Genomic DNA, 20,661 nt, shown 5'->3' on the forward strand with positions numbered 1-20,661 from the left:
GAGGTTTGCCTTCTACTGAGTTCCATTCTAGTTTACTTTTGCGACATTTATGTCTTCTCTCATTAAGGTGTAATTGTTTTGAATATTTGATGCAGTTCCACAGATCAAACACTTCTCTCCTACAGCTCATGCTTCCAGTACTCAAGTGCTTTTTTAATGGAAATTTCTATTTCAAGCATGAATACATTTTCACTGAGCTGCATAAACAGGTTAAAATGTCTTTAAGTCAGAGGATTAAGAGGAAGTTCTGTGTGGAATTATGACAATCACAACTCTAATCTAGCTTTTATCCATCAAAGGAACATTTCGCCCACAAAATTCTACTTTTTCCTCCTTGAGGTGTCTAGTCAGTGTTCATGGAGATCAGTGGATTGTCTTACTCCTAAAAAAAGAGGAAGCTTCTAGCTTTTACTAATTTCATATTTTAATTTTTTTCCAATATCTTTAGCATCAGAAATTCCATCACCTTTCAATTCTCTCAACATTTCCAAAATGTCTGTACAGTAGGGTCCAAAAAACTAAAGTATTTATTATTTCAGGTATTTATATTTAGATGCATTGACCCTCTAAAATGATATACTCTGATAGAGTACTATACATTGATATTCCTTTGTGTCTGAAACGCTGGCCATGAGGTCGACTGTTAACGCATGTGTGCACATCAGTGTGTGTGCGTGTGTGTGTGTGTGTGTGTGGGGGGCAGGGGCTCAGTGAAGTGGAAGGGAGTGGGGGACCCTGTAGCACTGTCACATAATGTATATAAACACAGAGACGAAACAGAAACGATCCCGTCTTTATATAAAATTCTCTTCAGTGGTTGAAACGTGTTGCTGTGTGTGATGGACTCTGACAGTCTGGATTGTGTGCATGTTTGTGGTTTTGTATTGGCGAGTGTATAATAACTGCTTAGTGTGTGTTTGCTATGTTCAGGCTGTATGTAATTAACTAATTTATGTGTGAGCTAGGGACATGTACGTATGCATGTTTTAAAGGTGCTAAAGCGGCAGCAATTGAATTTGACAGGTGTGTGAGCTGCTCCGCATTTGCTCATATGTACGTTGTGTGTGTGTGTGAGAGAGTGGGTGTTGTGTGTTCATTGGTGGAGAAGAATCCATACGACAGATTGACAGATACGCAGACAGATGCTTCGACGGCCTTCAGAGATAGACGCCTGTCTCCGCTCCCAGCACCCACAATACAGTGTGAGAACAGTATGAACATATACACACACACATACTGTACATACATGCACACAATGTGTCACTCCGTTTTACTTTTCTCCCTCACACACACAGCCACAGCTGACACACTCTGTCCTCCTCACAGAGCAGACGGGCTCCTGCTGCGCTATAGGGGCGGGGGTCAAAGGTCGGCCCAGATATCACATCCAATCTTCTGGGGTCCCTCTCACCAGCTGGAGTTCAGTGTGGTCAGTGTGGTGCACAAAGAGGCAACGCCGTCGGGTACAAAGACAAAGAGAAGCTTACTGTCGTGCTGCATTCGGCTGTTCCACCCTAAACCTACACAAAACATCTTTAATACAACTGTGCCGACCTTTGACTGAAGCTTGTGTTTGTGGATACATTATCTGCATTTAGGAAAGATTTACACAAAATCACATTTCTCTTTGGTTACACAATTGTCGTGTATAAGCAAGTGTAAATCTAAACCCAGATTACTCCTATCAATAGAGAGATGCCAGAGCTAAAGGGGTCTGTTTGCCCGAGAATAAACTGCACAAAGCCCCAAAAAAACTAAAAGACGCAAGTTATATATGCACAGTTTTGATACTTACAACTGATCAGCTACTATGTAATAAAAACAAGAGTTGCATACTGTATACTAATGCATTCAGTCTGTCCTCTACAGATTCAAATAGTTTTCAAAAGAAACAATTAAAAAACTTTCGGAATATGTCTGAAATCACATTGTTTAAGGTCAAGTTGAGCTTGTTGGCTTTCTACTTTATAAGAAATGTTAGAGATAAATGTTGTAACCAAGCAACCACCGCTGCATATCGGCAATTCAACGAATACTTTTTATGAAGTTCAGTCCAGTGAAGAGTTCTTAGCCTTTGTAACAGGACAGATACACAGATACATCTCTCATTGGGAACCTTTCCTTTGGGACTTTGCTGAAAAGCAGAGCCCAGTCTGTGTGAACCTGAATGAAAGGACACAGATATTAACAGTTGTAATGTCGTGCACCACACACTTCTCATATGCGCATGCTCACGTACACTTGCTGCAGTCTGTGTGAATTTTTCAATGGGCTTTTCAATTATTAACACACATTAAATATGCACAGCACATGGCAGCTGCAGGCTCAGATGAACCTCAAGACTCACTTAGACTCACTTGGGGAACTTAAACCTGAATTTAACCTGAATGGGTTTAGTGATCTCCCTCTTGGACACCATTGCATTGTGGAAATGGTCGGTGATGCAGTGATTGGCACTGTCGCCTGACCGAAAGGTTCTCGGTTCGAATCCTGCGTTGGTCAGGGTCTTTCTTTGATATTTTCCCCCCAGGTACGCCGACAGTCCAAAGACATGCAGATTGTATTGGAGAATCTAAATTGACCACAGCTGTGAATGTGAATGGTTGCTTGCCTCTATGTTGAACCCTGTGATGGTGACAGGATGTTGGTCAAACGCTTAATAACCTTTATCCTTTCAAACAACCATCTTAATTTTATCAGCTATTTTTATATAATTAGACAGACTTAATTAATCTAATTGGATTCTAATTTGGATTAAACTCTGGGTCAAACTGGATTAGGGTAGGACAGGATGGAGAGTTTAAATCAACACATTATTCCTCTAAGAGATGAAAAGTTTATTTCAACCTATACAAACATTATGGACCATCAGGGGAAATTGAGGGCTAACATTATTATTACTTGGTTAGTTTTAACCTGATGTTTCTGACATGTATCACCACACTAGCAGCCCTGCAGTCACACAACTGAAGAGTGAAATGACTCCTCAGGTTGAGCCACTTTCCAAATATGAGTGTAGGATGATTTATTCAGATACTTTTATTTTTCAGTTTTATGTTTAATAATTTACATAATTCAATTAATTGTAATTTATATACGGTATACACTCACATTTACATATTGAGTTTTTGTAGTCTAATAACATGCCAGCAGCATGTTTATCTGCTGACCTATATTTATTTTAAATGGGAAAGCAAATTAGTCTTACATTTTTTCATTTTGATGCATTTCATGTGCTTTGAACAAGTTAAAATGTATTTAGTTTTTTCCCTTTACCTGTTAACCTGTAGGTGGCGCTAACAACTACGCTGAAATCAACACTAGAGATACAATTGGTGGACAGTCTTGGGCAGCACTAGAGCTTTGCTGGTGGTTTGACTAAAACCTAAGAGGGCTTCATCAGCCATTTCATCCAGATAGGTATAGTTTCCTGTAAACTACTTAGAAATATGACTGTGTGTTGAGCTTAACTCTGTCATCTAGTCAATTGCAAACCACAATATTCAAACTTTGAAAATAAACTCTTAACAAATAAATTCAGATAATTTCGAGTTGACATTATGTGCATCAAGCAGCGTAAAAACGTATATTTAGCAATTTCAGACTCAGTCACAACGTAAACATGAGTTTGGACAGGGACACATGATGGGGGGGGGGATATGGCCTCACTTTGCATCCTAATTTAAAATCTTTTCTAACTGGATGATATCGTGATTTAATTTGGTCAAACATTAGCATCTATTGGGCTACTCATGTTTATGCAGCCACAATAATAAAACGTGCAGCTTTAGCCCTATAGCTGTTCACATCCATGGTTTCAGCCATGGACTTAGCAATGATAGCTAATGAATAATAACATAAATGATTGTGGCAGAGACATAAAGTAGTTTTCTTCTGCTGACTTATGTCTTCAACCTCACTATGCAACCTTTAAAAAGACACTGTTTTACAGGATGTGAACTAATTGAATTTTGATGTAAAGTTAGACAGAACGTCTCTTTTTTGTTTCAGTGTAACACTGATCCTTGTCTCATACACAACAAAACCCAAAAGAAAGACGTCAGACACAGTTGAATAGTGAAGAAACCATCCCTTTATTGGTGTGAAGCAGTCCCGTCCAAGTCAGGGTCAGAAGGGTTAGAAACAGTCAGTGCTCAAACAGACCAGACCAGAGTTTCTCCACACCCTGCTGGCTATAGTGGGGTGGGGGGGGGGGGGGGTTTACAAAGTCGTACTGGGCGCAGACGTTTGAAATGCTGCGCCTAAGAAGTGAGAGGGGTTCCACAGAAATGATAAAAAAAAGACTCCAAACCACGTTCACTGCTTTTACTGAGACACTACAGCAGCACCAGATCTCTCTCTCTGGGAGGTAGGAAGCAGGTGTGGATATACAGTGTGTGTGTTGTTTGTGTGTTTGTGTGTATGTGTGTATGTGTATGTGTGTGAAGGGGCGGAGGTGTGTTTACTGAACTCACAAACAGATGGGGCAAAAAATCGGGGGTGGGGTTGTCAGATCACATCGATGACAGACAGAAAGAGAAAAAACAATGGAATCTTTTTTTTTTTTTTTTCCAGACAAATGCTTCAGATAGCTTTAGGGGGAGGAGAGCGTAAGTGGGCCACAAGAGCTTATCCTCCCGTGTTGGCTTGTTTGTTTGTTGCCTCCATGATAATCACCAGTTTACCACAGTGTCCTCGACCATGTTGTTGCAGCTGCTGCCCCCGGGCCGCAGTGTTCTTACTTGGCGTTGGCGGAGGTGCTGAGCATTTTACGGACGGCCTGCACGATGGCGTCACGGTCAATGCCAAAGATCCGGAGCAGCTCCTGGGGCTTACCGCTGCGTGGCACCTGGGAAACCGCCAGGCGGTGGACGGTGAAGCCGGTTTCGTTGACGACAGCCGAGCACACAGCCTCACCCAGACCACCTGAGGAATCCGGAAATCAAACCGTCACAACTGTGGCTTAAGAAATGGAACAAATGTCTTCCTTTCCTCCACCCTCCTGTCAAATCAAGTTCCTCACACCTCCACAGACGGCTGGGCTGTGGAGCGATGTGATGAGGACTGACAGGACTGACACCGCCCTCTCTCCACTTTCTCACTCCTCTTCCTCGCTGCTCTTCTGTCTCACCTTCCCTCCCAGAACACTCCTCTCCCTTCCCTTCTTTCTGTCACACTTTGTTTTTAACTTCCCCCTCCAAACATTTCTCAGTGAGAGAGTGAGGCAGAAAAGCCCAAGAATGAAGAAAAGGGAGTGATTATTTGTTCTTTGTCCTTCATTAGTGTAACATGAGCACAAAAGAGAAAGAGAGAGAAAGAGATGTGTTGTGTCACATTGGACTTTGATTATACCGAAGATGCAACAACATGTGTTGTTGTGTGATGTTGATGGACACTAGAATCCAACACACACTTGAAACAGCTGCTCACTGCTGATAAAAATATGAAAAGTATAAAAAGTGTGAAGAGGCGGATTTTCTTGTGAAAACATGAAACCGCGTGTGAAGAGTTAAAAATAGAAACTGGCAGCAGTGTTTAAAAGCTGCGAACAGCCAACGTCTTGAATATATTACACATTACTGAAGGAATACATTACTTCCACCAAGAAAAAGTTATGTGTTATTGTTGATTGTCTGTGTATTTGTATGTAGGCAGGATAATGCAAAAATAACTGAACAGGTTTTATTGAAACTTTGAGGAAGGGTTTGGGCCAAGAAAGAACCAAAAATCTTTAGAGCGGATTTGGTTAAGAGGGCGGATCCCAGAATTTTTATTTTTTTACTTTAACATTACGTGATTTCTCAATATTTTTTGCGAATCACTCAAGAAATAATGCAAAGTGGTAAAAAACAAAAACAGTACAGTAATATTTACTGAATGGGAAGCCAGATCTATAAACCATGTGAGACTGCTTGGTTCTCTTTTGACTATTTTGTCAAGCAGATGGAGGTAATCTCAAAGGATGGAGAAAGTAACTACATGTAAAAGAACAAAAACGCATACAAACCCAATGAAAGAGAGGACGAGACAGAGCCACTCGTTTTTGTCATGCTGGTACTGAATGTAGGTCAGCGAGAGCCCAAAGGCCACAGCTGAAATTAAGAAGCCCTGACAGGCTCTCCCAGCTCCTCCTCCTCCTCCTCCTCCTCCCCCTTCATGTACTGTTTGTTTTTCACCTTTTCTGCATCTTCCATCCCTCTCTTCACCCACACAACACTCAACACAATGCTCTGCCATCTACCGCATCTGCATTCTCCTAGTAGTCTTTCTTCCATCCTCTTGTACGACACCTCAGACTGTCGGCAGGTGGACCCTTGTCCTTTGTTGCTTGGTGCTTTTTATTCATGAGGTGATACACATGAATACATATGATACACAAAATGTCTTCTACTCTCTCAGAGGAGATTGTCCTGAGTATAATTGTGCATGATCAGAAAATTCAGTGGATTTAAAGGATAAATGCACTTGAGCTGGCTCTATATATTGTGGAGCTGTTGAAAAATGAACTTACAGAAGTTTAAAGTATGTGACATAAATTGTCTCATGAAACAACATTCTGCATCCACAGACTAAACGTCTTTGGAAATGAGATAGTAAAGTTAATATTTGATAAATGAATAAATATAAATATTGTCTGCTTCAAAATGAGGAATGTGAAGCATAGCATATGTTTGAAAAATAATATATGTATGATAATATTTAATCTTTTGTCACATCAGCACCACATCATCAGGAAATTTACTCTTTAAGATTTTTTCTCACAATATTATGACCTAATTCTCATAATATTACGAGTTTCTTCTCGATTGTCTTTTTTTCCCTTCAACATGGCCCTAAAACTCTATTGTAGTTTCCCTGAATTGTTTCGTTTGAAGTTTATTTTATGAATTTGACAGTGTTGTCTCCCTCCTCACCTTCATAGTAGTGGTCCTCCACTGTGATGATGCGTCCTCTGGTTGCCTTGGCGTTGTCAATGATGGTCTTGGAGTCCAGGGGTTTGATGGTGAAAGGGTCGACCACACGGATGTTGATTCTCTCTGAGGGAGGAGAGAGGAGGATGCACCTTTAGCCTATTTGACGCTTAGTATTAAAGTCGACTTAGTCCTCAGATATCAAATGATAAATGGAAGCCATAACACACAATATGCTGGATTTTACAGTGTTTGAATGCTGTCATGAGTTGGTTTTATTTATAATTTCTTTCTCTGTACCTTTCTTCAGCATCTCAGCAGCAGCCAGAGCCTCATGAAGGGTCACTCCTGCGCCGACCACAGTCACATGATCATCGTTGGTTTTGTACACAACCTGAGTAGGAAGAGAAGATATATTTGTGTGTAGGCATGATGAAAACGTGTACAAGTCAGAATGTGGTAACCATCATGATGGATGAAAACAGAAAAAAGTTACAAAAATACATAGGTTTAATTCCAATTTTTGAGTGATTCGATCGGATGGAAAGCGCGGACACAAACCTTTGCCTGACCAACATGGAAGTCTTCATTGCAATTATAGATGATGTTGTTCTCTGGGCGACTTGTTCGGATGTAACACAAACCCTAGAAAGAATCAGAAAGAATTCACACTTTAGTTTTGGCACAAACAGTGGATTTGAAATTGTACTTTTCTTTATCCCCCATTTTTTAGGACAGGTGTAAATGAAAACCTTTGTGTTGGCGGCGAGCTCCACGGCCTTCTCAGTGGAGACGCCGTCGCTCGGGTAGAAGAGGGTCGCAGTGGGAATGGCTCTGAACATGGCCAGATCCTCCAGACCCATCTGAGAGGGCCCGTCTTCACCTGAACACACACAGCGGCAAACAGACAGAAGTCAGGTGCAGTACGACCAAAATGTTCACTTAAGGCTGGGAAATAAGTTCAAGTAGACTGGCATGCATGCAAACTGCAAACGTGGGCATGCAATATACCTGACGAGGTGGAGGAGAAGGAGAGAGGGGAGGAGAAGGAGGAGGAGGAGGAGGTAAAAGAGAATCAGGCCGCTCTGTCGTCACCTTCATGACACACAGAGATGGAGAGTGGGATGGAGGGAGGAGGGGAGGAGTGCTGATACCGGATGTGAGAGGACAAAAAGAGTTCAGGATTCAGGGAAATTGAGACCAAGACAAAGTGAAGGAGAAGTTCAACCCACTGCAGTGAAACTGATGAAACAGCAAAGAACGAAGGATTTTCCACGGATAGTTTGTTTTAAAGACGAGCGCAGGTTGATGTTCTTTACCTCCACCAAGGAGATCACGTCTTTAACCCCGGCTCATTTGTTTGTCACCGGGATTACGCAAAATCTACTGAAAGGATTTACAACGAAACTTGGTGGAGAGATGAGACATCGGCCAAGAAAGAAGTCATTCGATTTTGGGGCGGATCCAGGTCATGTATTTTTCACTTTAACATTTGTGGGATAGGACGTGTTTTAAAAAAAACATCCTTAATATCCTATGGAGCTTGATGAAAATAATCTCGCCTATTTAGATAGCCGCACCATGTACTGTATATCTATGAGTGTGTGTGTCTTGTTGAGCCTCGGCGGAGGTATATGCTCTACTGCCGTTCTAGTTTACAACGTGATTTTATGACTGATTATCTCAGGTTTTGCTTAGTCTCTGTTTTAAGGTACTTTGTGATGAAGGCAAAATTGTTTCGTAATTTTAAAACATATTTACAATCAATAGACTCTTTTGGATTTACTTTGACCAAGATATTTGTTTGGAAAATCCGTTTTTTATATCCTTCAGTGGACTGAATAAGACCAAATGCACCAAACAGAATTTAAGAAAAAGGTGTAGTGAGAGGACAGAAGAGTCAAATTGAAAGTGGAGGAAATTATAATAAATCCATGTTTGCTGTGGTCAAAAACATCTTCCACAATTTAAACGCAAAGAAAATGTTCATGACCCTAATTTGAAACCAGTAATGTCACGTTTATCTTCCTTTTCTCATATGAATTCCAATATAACACCATATCGGGTCATTTCAATCAGATTGCCATGATTGGTGGAAAGAGAGGTGGGCACTGACCAATGGAGACGCCGCAGTGGGAGCCGCAGAGGTTGATGTTGCTCTCAGAGATGGAGGCCATGCGCAGCTGGTCGTAGGCTCGAGAGAAGAAGGTGGCGAAGGTGCTGGCGAACACCACGTTACGGTCGCGCACGGCACAACCCATCGCCACGCTCACCTGCAGGAGAGGAAAGGGAGACAAACGGGGGGGAGGTAGGGTGGGAGAAAACAGGATGTGTGTGTAAGAGATCATCAGAGTCATAAGCAGAATTAGAGTTTTGCAGAAAAAGCAGCTTTTATGAAGATGTAGAGTTCAGCCTCTGGAGTTAAACAGTGACTAGTGGCAGCTACACTGTCACTGACCATGACTGGAGTACTGCTCTCCCTGTTCTGCTGATATATTTATTCGATCGCTGTAATGGACACTAACATTATTAACTGAACACTTCATCATTTTCCACAAGCGTCAACAAGAGGTGGACATTTTTTTTAAGTGAAATGTCACTACAACCCCCATATATAAATACCTCTGCAAGGCTAACGCCCTATCTCCCCATGTTAGAGAAAGTGAAAACAATCCCTGGATCCGCCCATATGTCCTTGCCGCCAAATTTAATGGGCTCATCCTCAGGTCATGGCCCATGCCTCAGCAAAATTGAATGGAGTCAATTCAGGAGTTTATAATCCTTTGTGTATAATTTTCTTTTCTAATTAAGATCCATGAATTGAAAAAATGCTCCATCGTGTCGCAGTGTTAAAAAAATCCTGGATCTGCACCAAAAGTAAACGGGTTCTTCTCTGACTCATATCCTTCCACCAAGTTTCATTGAAATCCCTTCCGTTGTTTTTGTGTAATCTTGCTTAAAAAACAACTATAACTATAATAACCCTCTTGTAATCACTTTGGTGATCATCTCGTGTGCAATAGTTTTCTCATCAGGTCAAAACAACAACAACAAAACAAGTGTCCGGTTTGAACTTTATACAAGGAGCTTTGACCTCCCCACATTCTCCTCAGCCTCAGCGTTCGTGTTTAGAGGTAATTAGCAAAGGTTAACATGCCAAACTAAGATGAAGGTGAACATGGTGAACATCAAACCTGCTCAGCCTCTATCAGCCGCTCAGCAGTGTCAGCAAGCCGACGTTTAGCTCAGCCTCACAGAGCAGCTCGAGTGGCTGTAACCTGCTATTCTGGTTTGAATGAGCCTCCATACACAAACAAAACCGTTTTACACTAAACATTACTTACTTATATATGACTTTAAGATAAACCCGTTCTTTAAGATGCAAACCACAGCCAAGAGGAATTTTACATGGTGAAAATATTAACTTGCAATCGAGAATGCAAATATCAAAATGAATACAGTTCATAATATTAAAAACAATTTTTTATCTTTTACTATTGTTCACTTACAATAAATAACACCTGGACAGCAGTTACTACACTAAACCTTTTTTAAAATGTATTATAATTACAATATTCACTGTTTTAGTGCCTTTTGAACCACTGTGCTGTGGTTCCGAAACCTCTCCACTCTGTTTCTCACCATGTTCTGCTCTGCGATGTAACACTCCACGTAGCGGTTGGGGTGTTCGTTCTTGAAGAGCTCGGCGAAGGTGGAGTTCTTTGTGTCTCCGTCCAGAGCCACCACATGCTCGTTGTAGCGACCCAGCTTGGCCAGGGCCATGCCGTACGCCTTCCTTGTAGCGATCTGGTCACACAGGGACAAACGGATCAACACATCAATGAACTTCTGCCGTTAATTACTCAGGTTACACAACTTGGCCGTGGCCTTATGTTGTCTGCCCCCTCCGATCGTACCTTTTCTCCAGATTTGTAGCTGGGTGCGCTCGGCATGCGGATGTTGCGGAGGCTGACGGACGACGCGTCCTCGATCGGCGGAGCAGGGTAGAGACGCTTGCTGCAGCTGACGATGCGGCCCTGCAGCTCCTTGATCATGCTCTCGGCCATGTCTTTGGGCAGGGGTTTGCCGTGCCAGCCCATCTTATCCTCAGCCACTGAAACACACACATAGACACACATCTGAGTACTAATGCAAGTCTAAAACACCTGTTTTATTGATCATTCTATTATTCTGGTGGATTTCTTACATTAACCCCAACAAGTCACAAAGAAATACACATGATTCAATGGTCTGACTCCTCAGTGTGTTGCAGATCCTTTATCCCCATGCAACCCTGCTGGCACTGTGAGATCCTCTGGCAGGAGCCTTTTAACTGTTCCAGATTCTCGACTAAAGACAAAGGGGCACAGAGCTTTTGAAAGAAGAGCTCAGAGGCTCTGGGACATCCTGACCGACAAAATACTTTCTTTTAATCAAAGCTTAACATTTATTTTTGTTGTATCACAATCCCTGTTTAAATTCTAGTTTTCAAAATTGTAATGGACGGCCAGGCTTAAATTTTTTGTTTTTATTCCTTTATTCATTCATTGTTTTCGTGTTACTTTTATGTATTGTTGCTTAATTTGTGTTTTTAAAAGCAGCAGACAACCAAATGATGAATCAACTGAATTGATTTAACATAATCCTGAATAATTAGACACGTGTATTATCCTGAAAATAAAAAGTACATATACTCTATAAACCAAATTCCTCCTGTCATCCTGCATATACATCTCTTCCACATGTATGTGCATGCACGTGAAAACATACATAAGATAAACCATGGTCGTCTGTCACACTCATAACAATCTTCTACCTCAGTGGGTCACAACAGGCGACTTCAGAGGTCAAAGGTTAAAATCATGAGACAGTTTTACTTTCATCACTTCTGATGGAATCTTAGATAAATAAAGACTCACTCCTCTCTTATACATACACCTTGCTGTTACAAGCGTGTTTCACACACACACACACACACACACACACACAAACATTGGTCACGCACACTCCCCCTTACTCTTATCACAACTCCAGCACAATGGCCTGTTGCTGTGAGTGAATCCTACACATTCTGAGGGATTATCGAGCTGCGGCAGCTAAATCACTAAAGCGCTTCCAGGATTACAGCGAGTTTAGCGCCTCTCTGCACCGACGACATTCCCCCGGCGGCCGTCAGGAAGACTTCTGACGGAGCCGTTATTCCCATTCAGCCGTCACAATTTTACCTAGTCATCGTTTTTTGGAGCAGGTTAGAGTGAAACACTCGTTGTCACGTTATGAAACATGGTGTGTACTTTAAGCGGTTACTTTAAGAGTTTGAGATCTAAATTTGAAAGTCATCTGGACCCACAATAACAGAATTATGGAACATTTAAAAAACCTAACCAGCTCACACCCTTTTTATACTTTTATGATTTATTCAAGCACAGCACTTTTTAAACTAGATGCACTGTATGTAAGTACTTAACATAAACTTAACACACTACAGGATATCACTGCACTGCACTAACACATTATTACCTCCACTAAGGAGGTTATTTTTCCCCTGCCAGGAAAGAACCCACTACATTTTGTGTGGATCTGGATCAGGGAGTGGAGTCAGGATTTCTTTTTGACAGTGCGAGATAAGACTTTTTTCGACATTTTCCCAGGGAATAATTAATGGAACTTTGCAAAGAAAATTTGATATCTATGATGAATTTGAATTTAAGGGGACTGTTGGGCCACTGAGTGTGATTCTAGCTGTACCTGACATGCCCTTGCCCTTGATGGTCTTGGCGATGATGGCAAGTGGCTGGTGGCGGGGCTGACTCAGCACCTTACACAGCTCCTCCACACTGTGGCCGTCCACGATGACAGCTTGCCACCTGGGAAAACACAGAGATCAGACTTTAAAAGCAGTCCAACGGTTTCAAACACACAAAACTGCATGCTGACAAAACACAAAAATATACAAAATAAAAGTTTATCAGAATTAATCTGAACGTTATTATGTGAACAATCCCATCACAGTTTCCTAGAGGTCAGGCTGATGACCTCACATGACTTGTTATGTTTGACAGTAATTTAAAACTGAAACGTTCTCAACAAATGATATAAAACCAGAAAATCCTTAAAAGTACCAGCTGGAACAAGTTGATTTTTGCCATTTAGTTTCCTTAATAACAAATGATTAAACCATTTGAAGACATGCTTATTTGTCCCAATCTAGTAATTATTTAAATATTTCAGCAATAAAGAGCACAGCACTAGCCCTCCTGTCCACACCCTCATCCCCTGACTCCCCCCTGCTCACCCAAAGGCCTCACAGCGCCGCTGGTACTTCTCCACATGGTGCTGCAGCGGAGTCGGTTCGCTCTGACCCAGGCGGTTGATGTCCAAGATGGCCACCAGGTTGTCCAGCTGGTAGAAGGAGGCGAAAGCCATGGCCTCCCACACTGAGCCCTCGGACAGCTCTCCGTCCCCCAGCAGGCAGAACACCCGATAGCTGCAAACAGACAGAAAGAAAGAAGTGAATAGATACAAGGAGATCAGAAGTCTCAGCCCCTTTCTCCGTCTTGACACATTTTCACATTCTCAGTTTCCACCTATAGGGGTCGACGTGACAGATGACCCTCACACCTACACTCACACACAGACACACACGCCCTTCACCCCTCCCCCCTCCCCCTGCAATGCTCGGATCATCCTCGCTATATGCTCCCATGGCATAATGACTTCTGACAGCTTTCCAGTCAAATAGACACATTCTCATTAAAGCTGGAAGATCGGCAGAGACATGCCGAATTAAAGCACGCATTCCAACTCCGAGTGCAACGAGAAAACACACAGCGAAGACAGAAAAGAGAGGAAGAGGACCAGAAAGAGAAGAGATGAATTCAACAGAGGTGGAGCTGGAGAGAGGGAGGGAAAAGAGAAAGAGAGTCGAGACTGGAGGGAAGAAAAAGAAGACAATCCTACCTGTTTTACAGGTTTTATAAATTTCAAATGGCAGTTTGTAGATCTTTCGAAAATTTGGAAAATCTTGAATAGAGAATAAACAATTTAGATTTGGAAAACTATAATAAAACTATAGTTGTTAGTATTTACAACCAGACACAGTATAAAAGTTTATTATTGTCTTCAAACGTCTCTAAAAGGTTCCGCTCCTGTGGAACCATCCTACACTGGGAGGCAGAGTCACTGTCTGGGAGGTTTGTCTTGAACCGTCCTCTAGTTATGCCGTTTGTGTGACAGAATGTGGCGACACTGCCGGGGGGACTTCCCATGATGCACTGAGCTCCTCTCGCCTCCTCTCGCTCTCCATCTGTACAAATTCATATCTCATTATGTTACTAGCTCGGCTTCTTCTTCTCTCCTCCTGTTGTTGATGTTTCTGCCTCTGGAGTCCAGATAAGTGATTGTAAAATACCCCACACTGCTCCCATGATACTGCTCAACAACCACTACAACAATTACTATAATTAGTCTTATTATTACATTCATTATATGAACATAGATACCGAGAGGAATCCAGTTCAGGAGTAAAGTCATCCCCCAGGATTTTGTGTGTGTGTGTGTGTGTGTATCATATTAATCTGCCTTGAGGTGAGAATTACAGATCAGTAAAGTGATGTCTCCCCTTAGAAACAGTCCCTCCCCCCCTTACACACACACACACACACACACTTTGAATGCTTTTATGAGATTATGACATAAAATTTTAATCTTGATATCCAACATTTTTTGGGGTCACACACCCACACCCCCCCTGTCTCATTGTGTCACCCACACCATTCCACTCTGCCAACACAGAGCCAAAGCTCTTCCACTCGATACACTCTGTGTTAAGTTGTATTATCCCCTGGAGTCGGTGCAAAGCGTGAAGGAGCATGAGGGGGAACCCCTGCCTGTGTTTAATCCAATAATCTCATACAACAGCAGAGTATTGAACCAGAGTCACACAAGCATGAAACAATGACTAGTATCAATTATTCAGCCTCATCTCTGCACTGCTGATAAGTGCATGTGACGGGTTCATCCATGTATCGCTTCTTTATTAAAACACACACTCACAGACCCTGAAGAGGTCTGTCTGCTTGATGTGGGATTTCCTGTTATAGTTTGAACATGAAATGTGAGGATATAAATGTTTGCAGGTGGTTATATTTGCTGCTTTACTCAAAAGAGATAATATGTTGTTGATCCGGCAGTTTATGTTGTTTCTATATGTGCATGTCTCTGTAGGAGGTGTTGATAGAGTTGAGTCTTGCGCCGATAGGTTGCAGCAAATTAGCTTGACAAGCTGCTCCAAGCATTGCATGGGGCAGCGCACATGCCCCTGCACATGGACGCACAATCCCACGCAACGTATGCAATCGCGTGCACGGTGTATTCAGAAAAATCCACAGCGTACGCGTAAACCTAGTTTTTTTTTGGGAGAGCAGATGAGGTGAAAGGGTGAGGCAGAGAGACGAGGGAGGAACTGTGCTCTTGCATGTGTAATTATTGGAGCAGAAACAATTGAGTGCACACAGAATGCAGAGAGAGCGAGAGCTAGATATCAAGGGCCGCCATCACAGACTGCAAGTCTGCCGTTCGCTGACCGCCCCGTTTCAATGCGTCTGCTCCGTGCTAAACCAAAACTGCCTTTCAGACCGTCTCCGTGTGTTCTGTGCAAATTGAAAGACAAAACCATGCCTCTGAAAAGTCGAGGTTCGGCCCGCATGCTTCTGTATCACATGGACCTTCTGTGACAATGTGAGAGGAATGTGTTGTGTGCTTGTATCGGCCGCACAACTCCATGTGTCTATTGTTTGACTGGAACCCACATGGCTCTTTCTAGACCACACGAGAACAAAGGGGACACATGTGGACTGATCTGTGAGAGCAAATACTGTCAGCTCACATTCAGCTCAAAACTGCTTTCCAGGCTCTTTAATATAATTTGATGTAACTGTGTTTGGACATTAAATAGCAGCAGAATAAACAAATTATATTGATTTAATCTTTGCATAGATAGAAAATGAATTAGATCTCTTCTTTAGTCTCAGATTACAGAGCAGATTCCTGTAAATGGCAGATACCATAGACTGTATATTGCAGACCCCTTCCTCATTCATGCTGATGTGTAGGTAAAACTGATCAGAGGTTAGCCCCTCTACACTGGCTGCCTAAATGTCATCCCAGACCAGGCCTGTCACTTATTGTTTCACTAAAGCTCCAGGCTGAAATGTCACATGTCAGCATGCTGCACTGCAGTGTACATTGTCATGCATAATTTCACGTTGTCCACCTTAGTATGTGCAGATACGAGCCGGGCTGCTGCATATGGGTCATGTGCATGTTGGAGGCTGTTTTTCTTTGTATGTGTTTTTGTACGTGTGTTTGTGTGTTTGTTACCTGGCCTTGTCAAAGTACTTCCCGGTGTACGCCATCCCACAGGCAGCTCCCAGGCCCTGACCCAGAGATCCAGTGGCCACATCCACAAACTGCTGCTTCTGTTGGGCACACACAATCACACACAAATGTATCTTCTTCTACATAATGCAGGAGAGCTCAAGTTTGTAAAGACAGAAAACGTGAAACACAGTGGGTGGATTGCTCTCTTTTTCCATGTGCAAGGAAAAAGCAGGAACAGTTGGGACATAAGCTACAGTGGGTGTCTAGTGGGATGTCATTGTCTACAGCAGAGGAGAAAGGAACCAAGGACGGACCATCTCTGTCACACAAGAACATCTTTGTCACCGTGTCCCTGCATGTACTCAATGTGTGTTTTCCGTGTCTTCAGACATGAAGTGTGCAGATTTTTTGTCATGAAGAAGTAAAACTATGCAGTATTTTACATGGAAAAGGCAAAAACTACACAAAGAATGTAAACCTGAGTTTTGTGCTGCATAGTTAGGGACTGAACTGCGAGGAGCCACTGTTCAATAGCTCATTGCTGCTGTGTGCTTTTAGTAAAATGTTTGAAATATCCAAACTATTTCTAAACCTCATCTAAGCTACTTTTCACAAAATGCTTGTAAAATATCTCTGATCAACACACACAACATGTAGTGACATATTTTCATATTACTGAGGCACTTCTGTTGTTTTATTGGATGTATGTGTTTTCAATTCCAGAACTTCCTGCAGGTGTGAATGTGGCCTCACCGGCACTGGGTGTCCTTCCAGGATGGAGTCGACCTTGCGCAGGTTGAAGAGCTCGTTTTCCTTCAGGTAGCCGGTCTCTGCCCACACGGCGTACAACACAGGAGCTGCATGACCCTGAGGAGGCAGAGGGAAAAGATCGAAGCTCAGAAGTGGCTCATCTGTGTTATTACGACATGTGGTGCAGATCACATCATGGGGGCAATTCAAACAACTGCGGGTAATTATATGTCCATCATCCATCCATCGCTTAAGTCATCCCTTCTTTACTTAGCTAGTTAGCTCCATAGCTTTGAGCAAAGCCAAATATTATTGGATATATTTTGTTATTACGAATCCATTGTTCAAGCACATTGTGTCATTCAAAACAACTTAGAAATTTAAAAATCATATTTATTCATATTTAATGTTAGCATATTCCTATTCTTTTCTATTTAAGACCACTGACAGTACAGGGGCCCTTCGGGGGCCAATCAGATTTCAGCTGGGGCTGGTCCCGCCCCTGGATCCGCCCCTGAGCACAAGCAGGAATTAACCCACACACAAAGGACCATCTCACATCAGTGCACTGTCCATAATTATCTATTAGCCCACAGTGTCAACATTCAGATGTTCGAGCTACTTCAATTGACGTGTCCAGTTGAGTGATGCTTGTTCCAGAGCACATTTATTAGATAAATCAGTCGCAATTAATCCATCAACTACACCATTTTAATTTCATGGCATGGTAATAAATGTGGAACGACTTTATTTAAATGATTATTTGGACTGTGGCAACACATATTCAAAATATGTACGAGCTCATGCATATGCTATAGCCTAATATATCAGATGCTGTACATGATGCCTCTGAGGATGCCTCCCAGTAACAAATGGATGTGTGTGGGCGTGCATCATCACCTTGGAGAGGATGAAACGGTCGTTGTTGGGGTTGCGGGGGTCTTCAGGTCGGTACTTCATGGTATGAAAGAAGAGCACAGACATGACCTCTGCTACGCTGCAACATGATGTGGGATGACTGCAAGGAAAGGGAGAGGAGGTATAGGATCACACGTTAGGAGCCTCCTGGTTCTTCAGTTCAAATCTTAAGTACACAGAGACGCAGAGGAGGCAGATGGACAGAAGGGACCAGAGGCGGAGTTTGACTCAACTCTGATTTAACTGGTTGATTCATGCCCGACCAGCTGCGGTCAGAGAGTGGAGTAAAGCAGATGGGACACTGACTTTATCAGGGTCAGACGGCAGTAAGTACATACACAGTATCTCCCTCTCTCAAACACACACAGACATTTATCAGATAGTGTAAATACATTTGGAGGACGTCTCCTTCACTCTCTCTTGTCCACGTGCACACATACAGTATACATGTACATACAGTGCAAAGACATGATTCAGTGGGTAATCCTGAACTGTTAGACAACTCAACACAAGGTCAGTTATGAGTTTTTACATCTTCAAACCACATGCCGCTGATACCCCACTCAGGCCTCCTCCATTACGGCCTTTGTTCTTTACCCCCCTCAAATGAAAATAATAAAAAAAGGTAAAAACCAGAAGGAGATGATGACCAATTATGATCTCTTCTTGATGATATAAGAAATGACTGTTTTATTGACAATTCTGTTGAAATATGAATCCACTGATTAAATGAAAAAACACCTTTCATTTGCCGGTGTCCAAGAAAATATAAAAATAATTTATCAGAAGAGAAGAACTAGTAAATACATTTTGATCGACTTGGAATCAGCTTCTCAAGACTGGACACAGATGTTCTAAGTCTACTCATTCATTCAGCCTGTCAGTAAAAAAACGTTTCTACTACTACTCCAAGATCCCAGTGATCAATTATCAATCACTGGAGAGAACAGAGTACCAAAGGAAAGCCTTTGTGGAACACGGAGCATCAGATGTTCAGGGACATGCAGCAATGACAGTTTCATATTTCCTTTTATTTATTTATTTAAAAATAACTTGCATTCCATTTGTCACTTCGTGTTTTATTTTGAAATTACACACCGGGAGTGTTTTGCCTGTTTAATTCCGGCTGCTTAGATCTGCTGCGACATTAAGATCACGCAGCCGCTGCTGCGGCGCGAGCGCGTTCGTGCGACCCCCGGGTTCCATCCCGCTGCCTCCGCGCACCACTTGGTTGCACGCACGGCATCGTGCACCGATCCGGTCTCCTCTGTTACATAACCAGTCACAGTGTGAAAGGGGTAAAGCGGGAGAGCGGACCACTGGTGCACCTGCAGCTGTTCATGATCGAACCTGCACAGACGAGTCCATCTGCTAAATAAGAGTCTGAAGGGAGCGAACACTTTATGAAAAGTGTTAAATCCAGCTGCTCTCTGAAACGCGTCAACCCAAATCCAGCTGAGAAAATGACAAGTGCATTAACTCTTTACACCGAACTCTTTATGGAGCAGTGCGTAAATTGCGCACACGGCTGACCCATATCCATTTTACGCACAGTGAAACTATAGAAAATGGTTCAGTTTACGCGCGGTATGCATGACGCAAAGACTGAAAGACGCTGCTTCAATATATCAAATCATTGGTAGCTTTATGCTGCAGCTCCTCCTGCACGTTGTCTGCTGCGCACACTGTGTCCATCATGTTTTAGATTCCCTCATTACGCATTTCTCCTCCTCTGATGTGTCCTTCCATCATTACCAAGGGCAGTACGCGTTTAGAACCTGACCCAGGACAGTAAGTCCCATTTGTTTTGTCCCTCTTCTGTTCACCTGCACCTGCAGCTCGGTTTCATGTCTCCTCATCTCCCCTCTTACCCGCTGCCCGCTGCAGTTGTCGCCTTGATGGAGTTGATCCGGAGCCGGGTGGCGATGTTCCTGAGCGCCTGCACAGTCTGCTGGTCTGGTTTGTGGTAGTCCTCCATCTGGCCGATGCACACGCACACAGAAGCTGCTTGAATAGAGTTAAGAGTTAAAAGTCCCCGGTTTGCTGTCCCGAGAATAAAAGGCGATGATGAGTGTGCGTCGGACGATGTCAGGGGTTAAAAAGAGGCAGAGCAGCTGAACCTGAGAGAGACGCAGAGGGGAGGAGGAGGAGGGAAGGGGCGTGTTTGCGAGTAAAGCCTATGAATATGGCTAATCTCGGGCTAAAGGGAGCCTACAGTTAGTCCACTGTGTCACGCAGGAGCGCAGCCAATAGGGGGAAGGCTTTGGGCCGAGGCCAAGGCCACACGCGTGCGCGCAAATCCACGTTCACACACTGTCAGCTCTGCAAAGCATCTAGATTTCTGCGGCGACAGACACGGAGACAGAAGGACACAGCTTTAGGTCAATAATGAATTGTAGGCAGCCAATAGGAAACAGTAAAAACACAGCACCGGAGCATAAATAACATCAATAAAAAAAGATGTGACGAGTAAAAATAAGATGAAACAAAACAATATGAAATGATTGAAATAGTCGCTAGGATCAGAAATAGATTGAAAGAAAAGAAAATAATTCATCCCCAATTATAATAATAATCCTATAAAAATGCAGTAATATATAGTGAGGAAATATCAGACACTTTTACTTTGTACTAGTGGACTTTCGTTGTAGTTGCACCATGTGGTCTGGATTTAAAACCGTCACATATCCGCACAAAGGAT

General features: G+C 42.7%; 1 protein-coding gene across 1 annotated transcript; it reads right to left on the reverse strand.

The window, feature by feature from the left end:
- Positions 1 to 4,075: 4,075 nt before the first annotated feature.
- Positions 4,076 to 20,142, reverse strand: LOC118110394 (transketolase). The gene is made up of 14 exons (XM_035158078.2): positions 19,832 to 20,142; positions 17,943 to 18,060; positions 17,046 to 17,159; positions 16,293 to 16,390; positions 13,207 to 13,398; positions 12,660 to 12,778; positions 10,829 to 11,025; positions 10,554 to 10,718; positions 9,028 to 9,184; positions 7,664 to 7,794; positions 7,473 to 7,556; positions 7,212 to 7,305; positions 6,915 to 7,037; positions 4,076 to 4,926 (listed from the first exon to the last, which is right to left on the reverse strand). The coding sequence occupies exons 1-14, from the start codon at positions 19,936 to 19,938 to the stop codon at positions 4,739 to 4,741; spliced, it is 1,887 nt and encodes a 628-aa protein (XP_035013969.1). The 5' UTR covers positions 19,939 to 20,142; the 3' UTR covers positions 4,076 to 4,738.
- Positions 20,143 to 20,661: the final 519 nt, after the last annotated feature.

Source organism: Hippoglossus stenolepis, chromosome 6 (genome assembly GCF_022539355.2).
Source record: "Hippoglossus stenolepis isolate QCI-W04-F060 chromosome 6, HSTE1.2, whole genome shotgun sequence".
NCBI lineage: Eukaryota > Metazoa > Chordata > Actinopteri > Pleuronectiformes > Pleuronectidae > Hippoglossus > Hippoglossus stenolepis.

Bases quoted from the DNA above. Each gene is read 5' to 3' on its own strand.
- LOC118110394 (XM_035158078.2), bottom strand. From the start codon at position 19,938: ATGGAGGACTACCACAAACCAGACCAGCAGACTGTGCAGGCGCTCAGG. The intron at 7,557-7,663 runs GTTTTCATTTAC...GATTCTTTCTAG, and splicing joins AGCTCGCCGCCAACACAAAG to GGTTTGTGTTACATCCGAAC. The intron at 7,038-7,211 runs GTACAGAGAAAG...CTCCTCCCTCAG, and splicing joins TGCTGAGATGCTGAAGAAAG to AGAGAATCAACATCCGTGTG.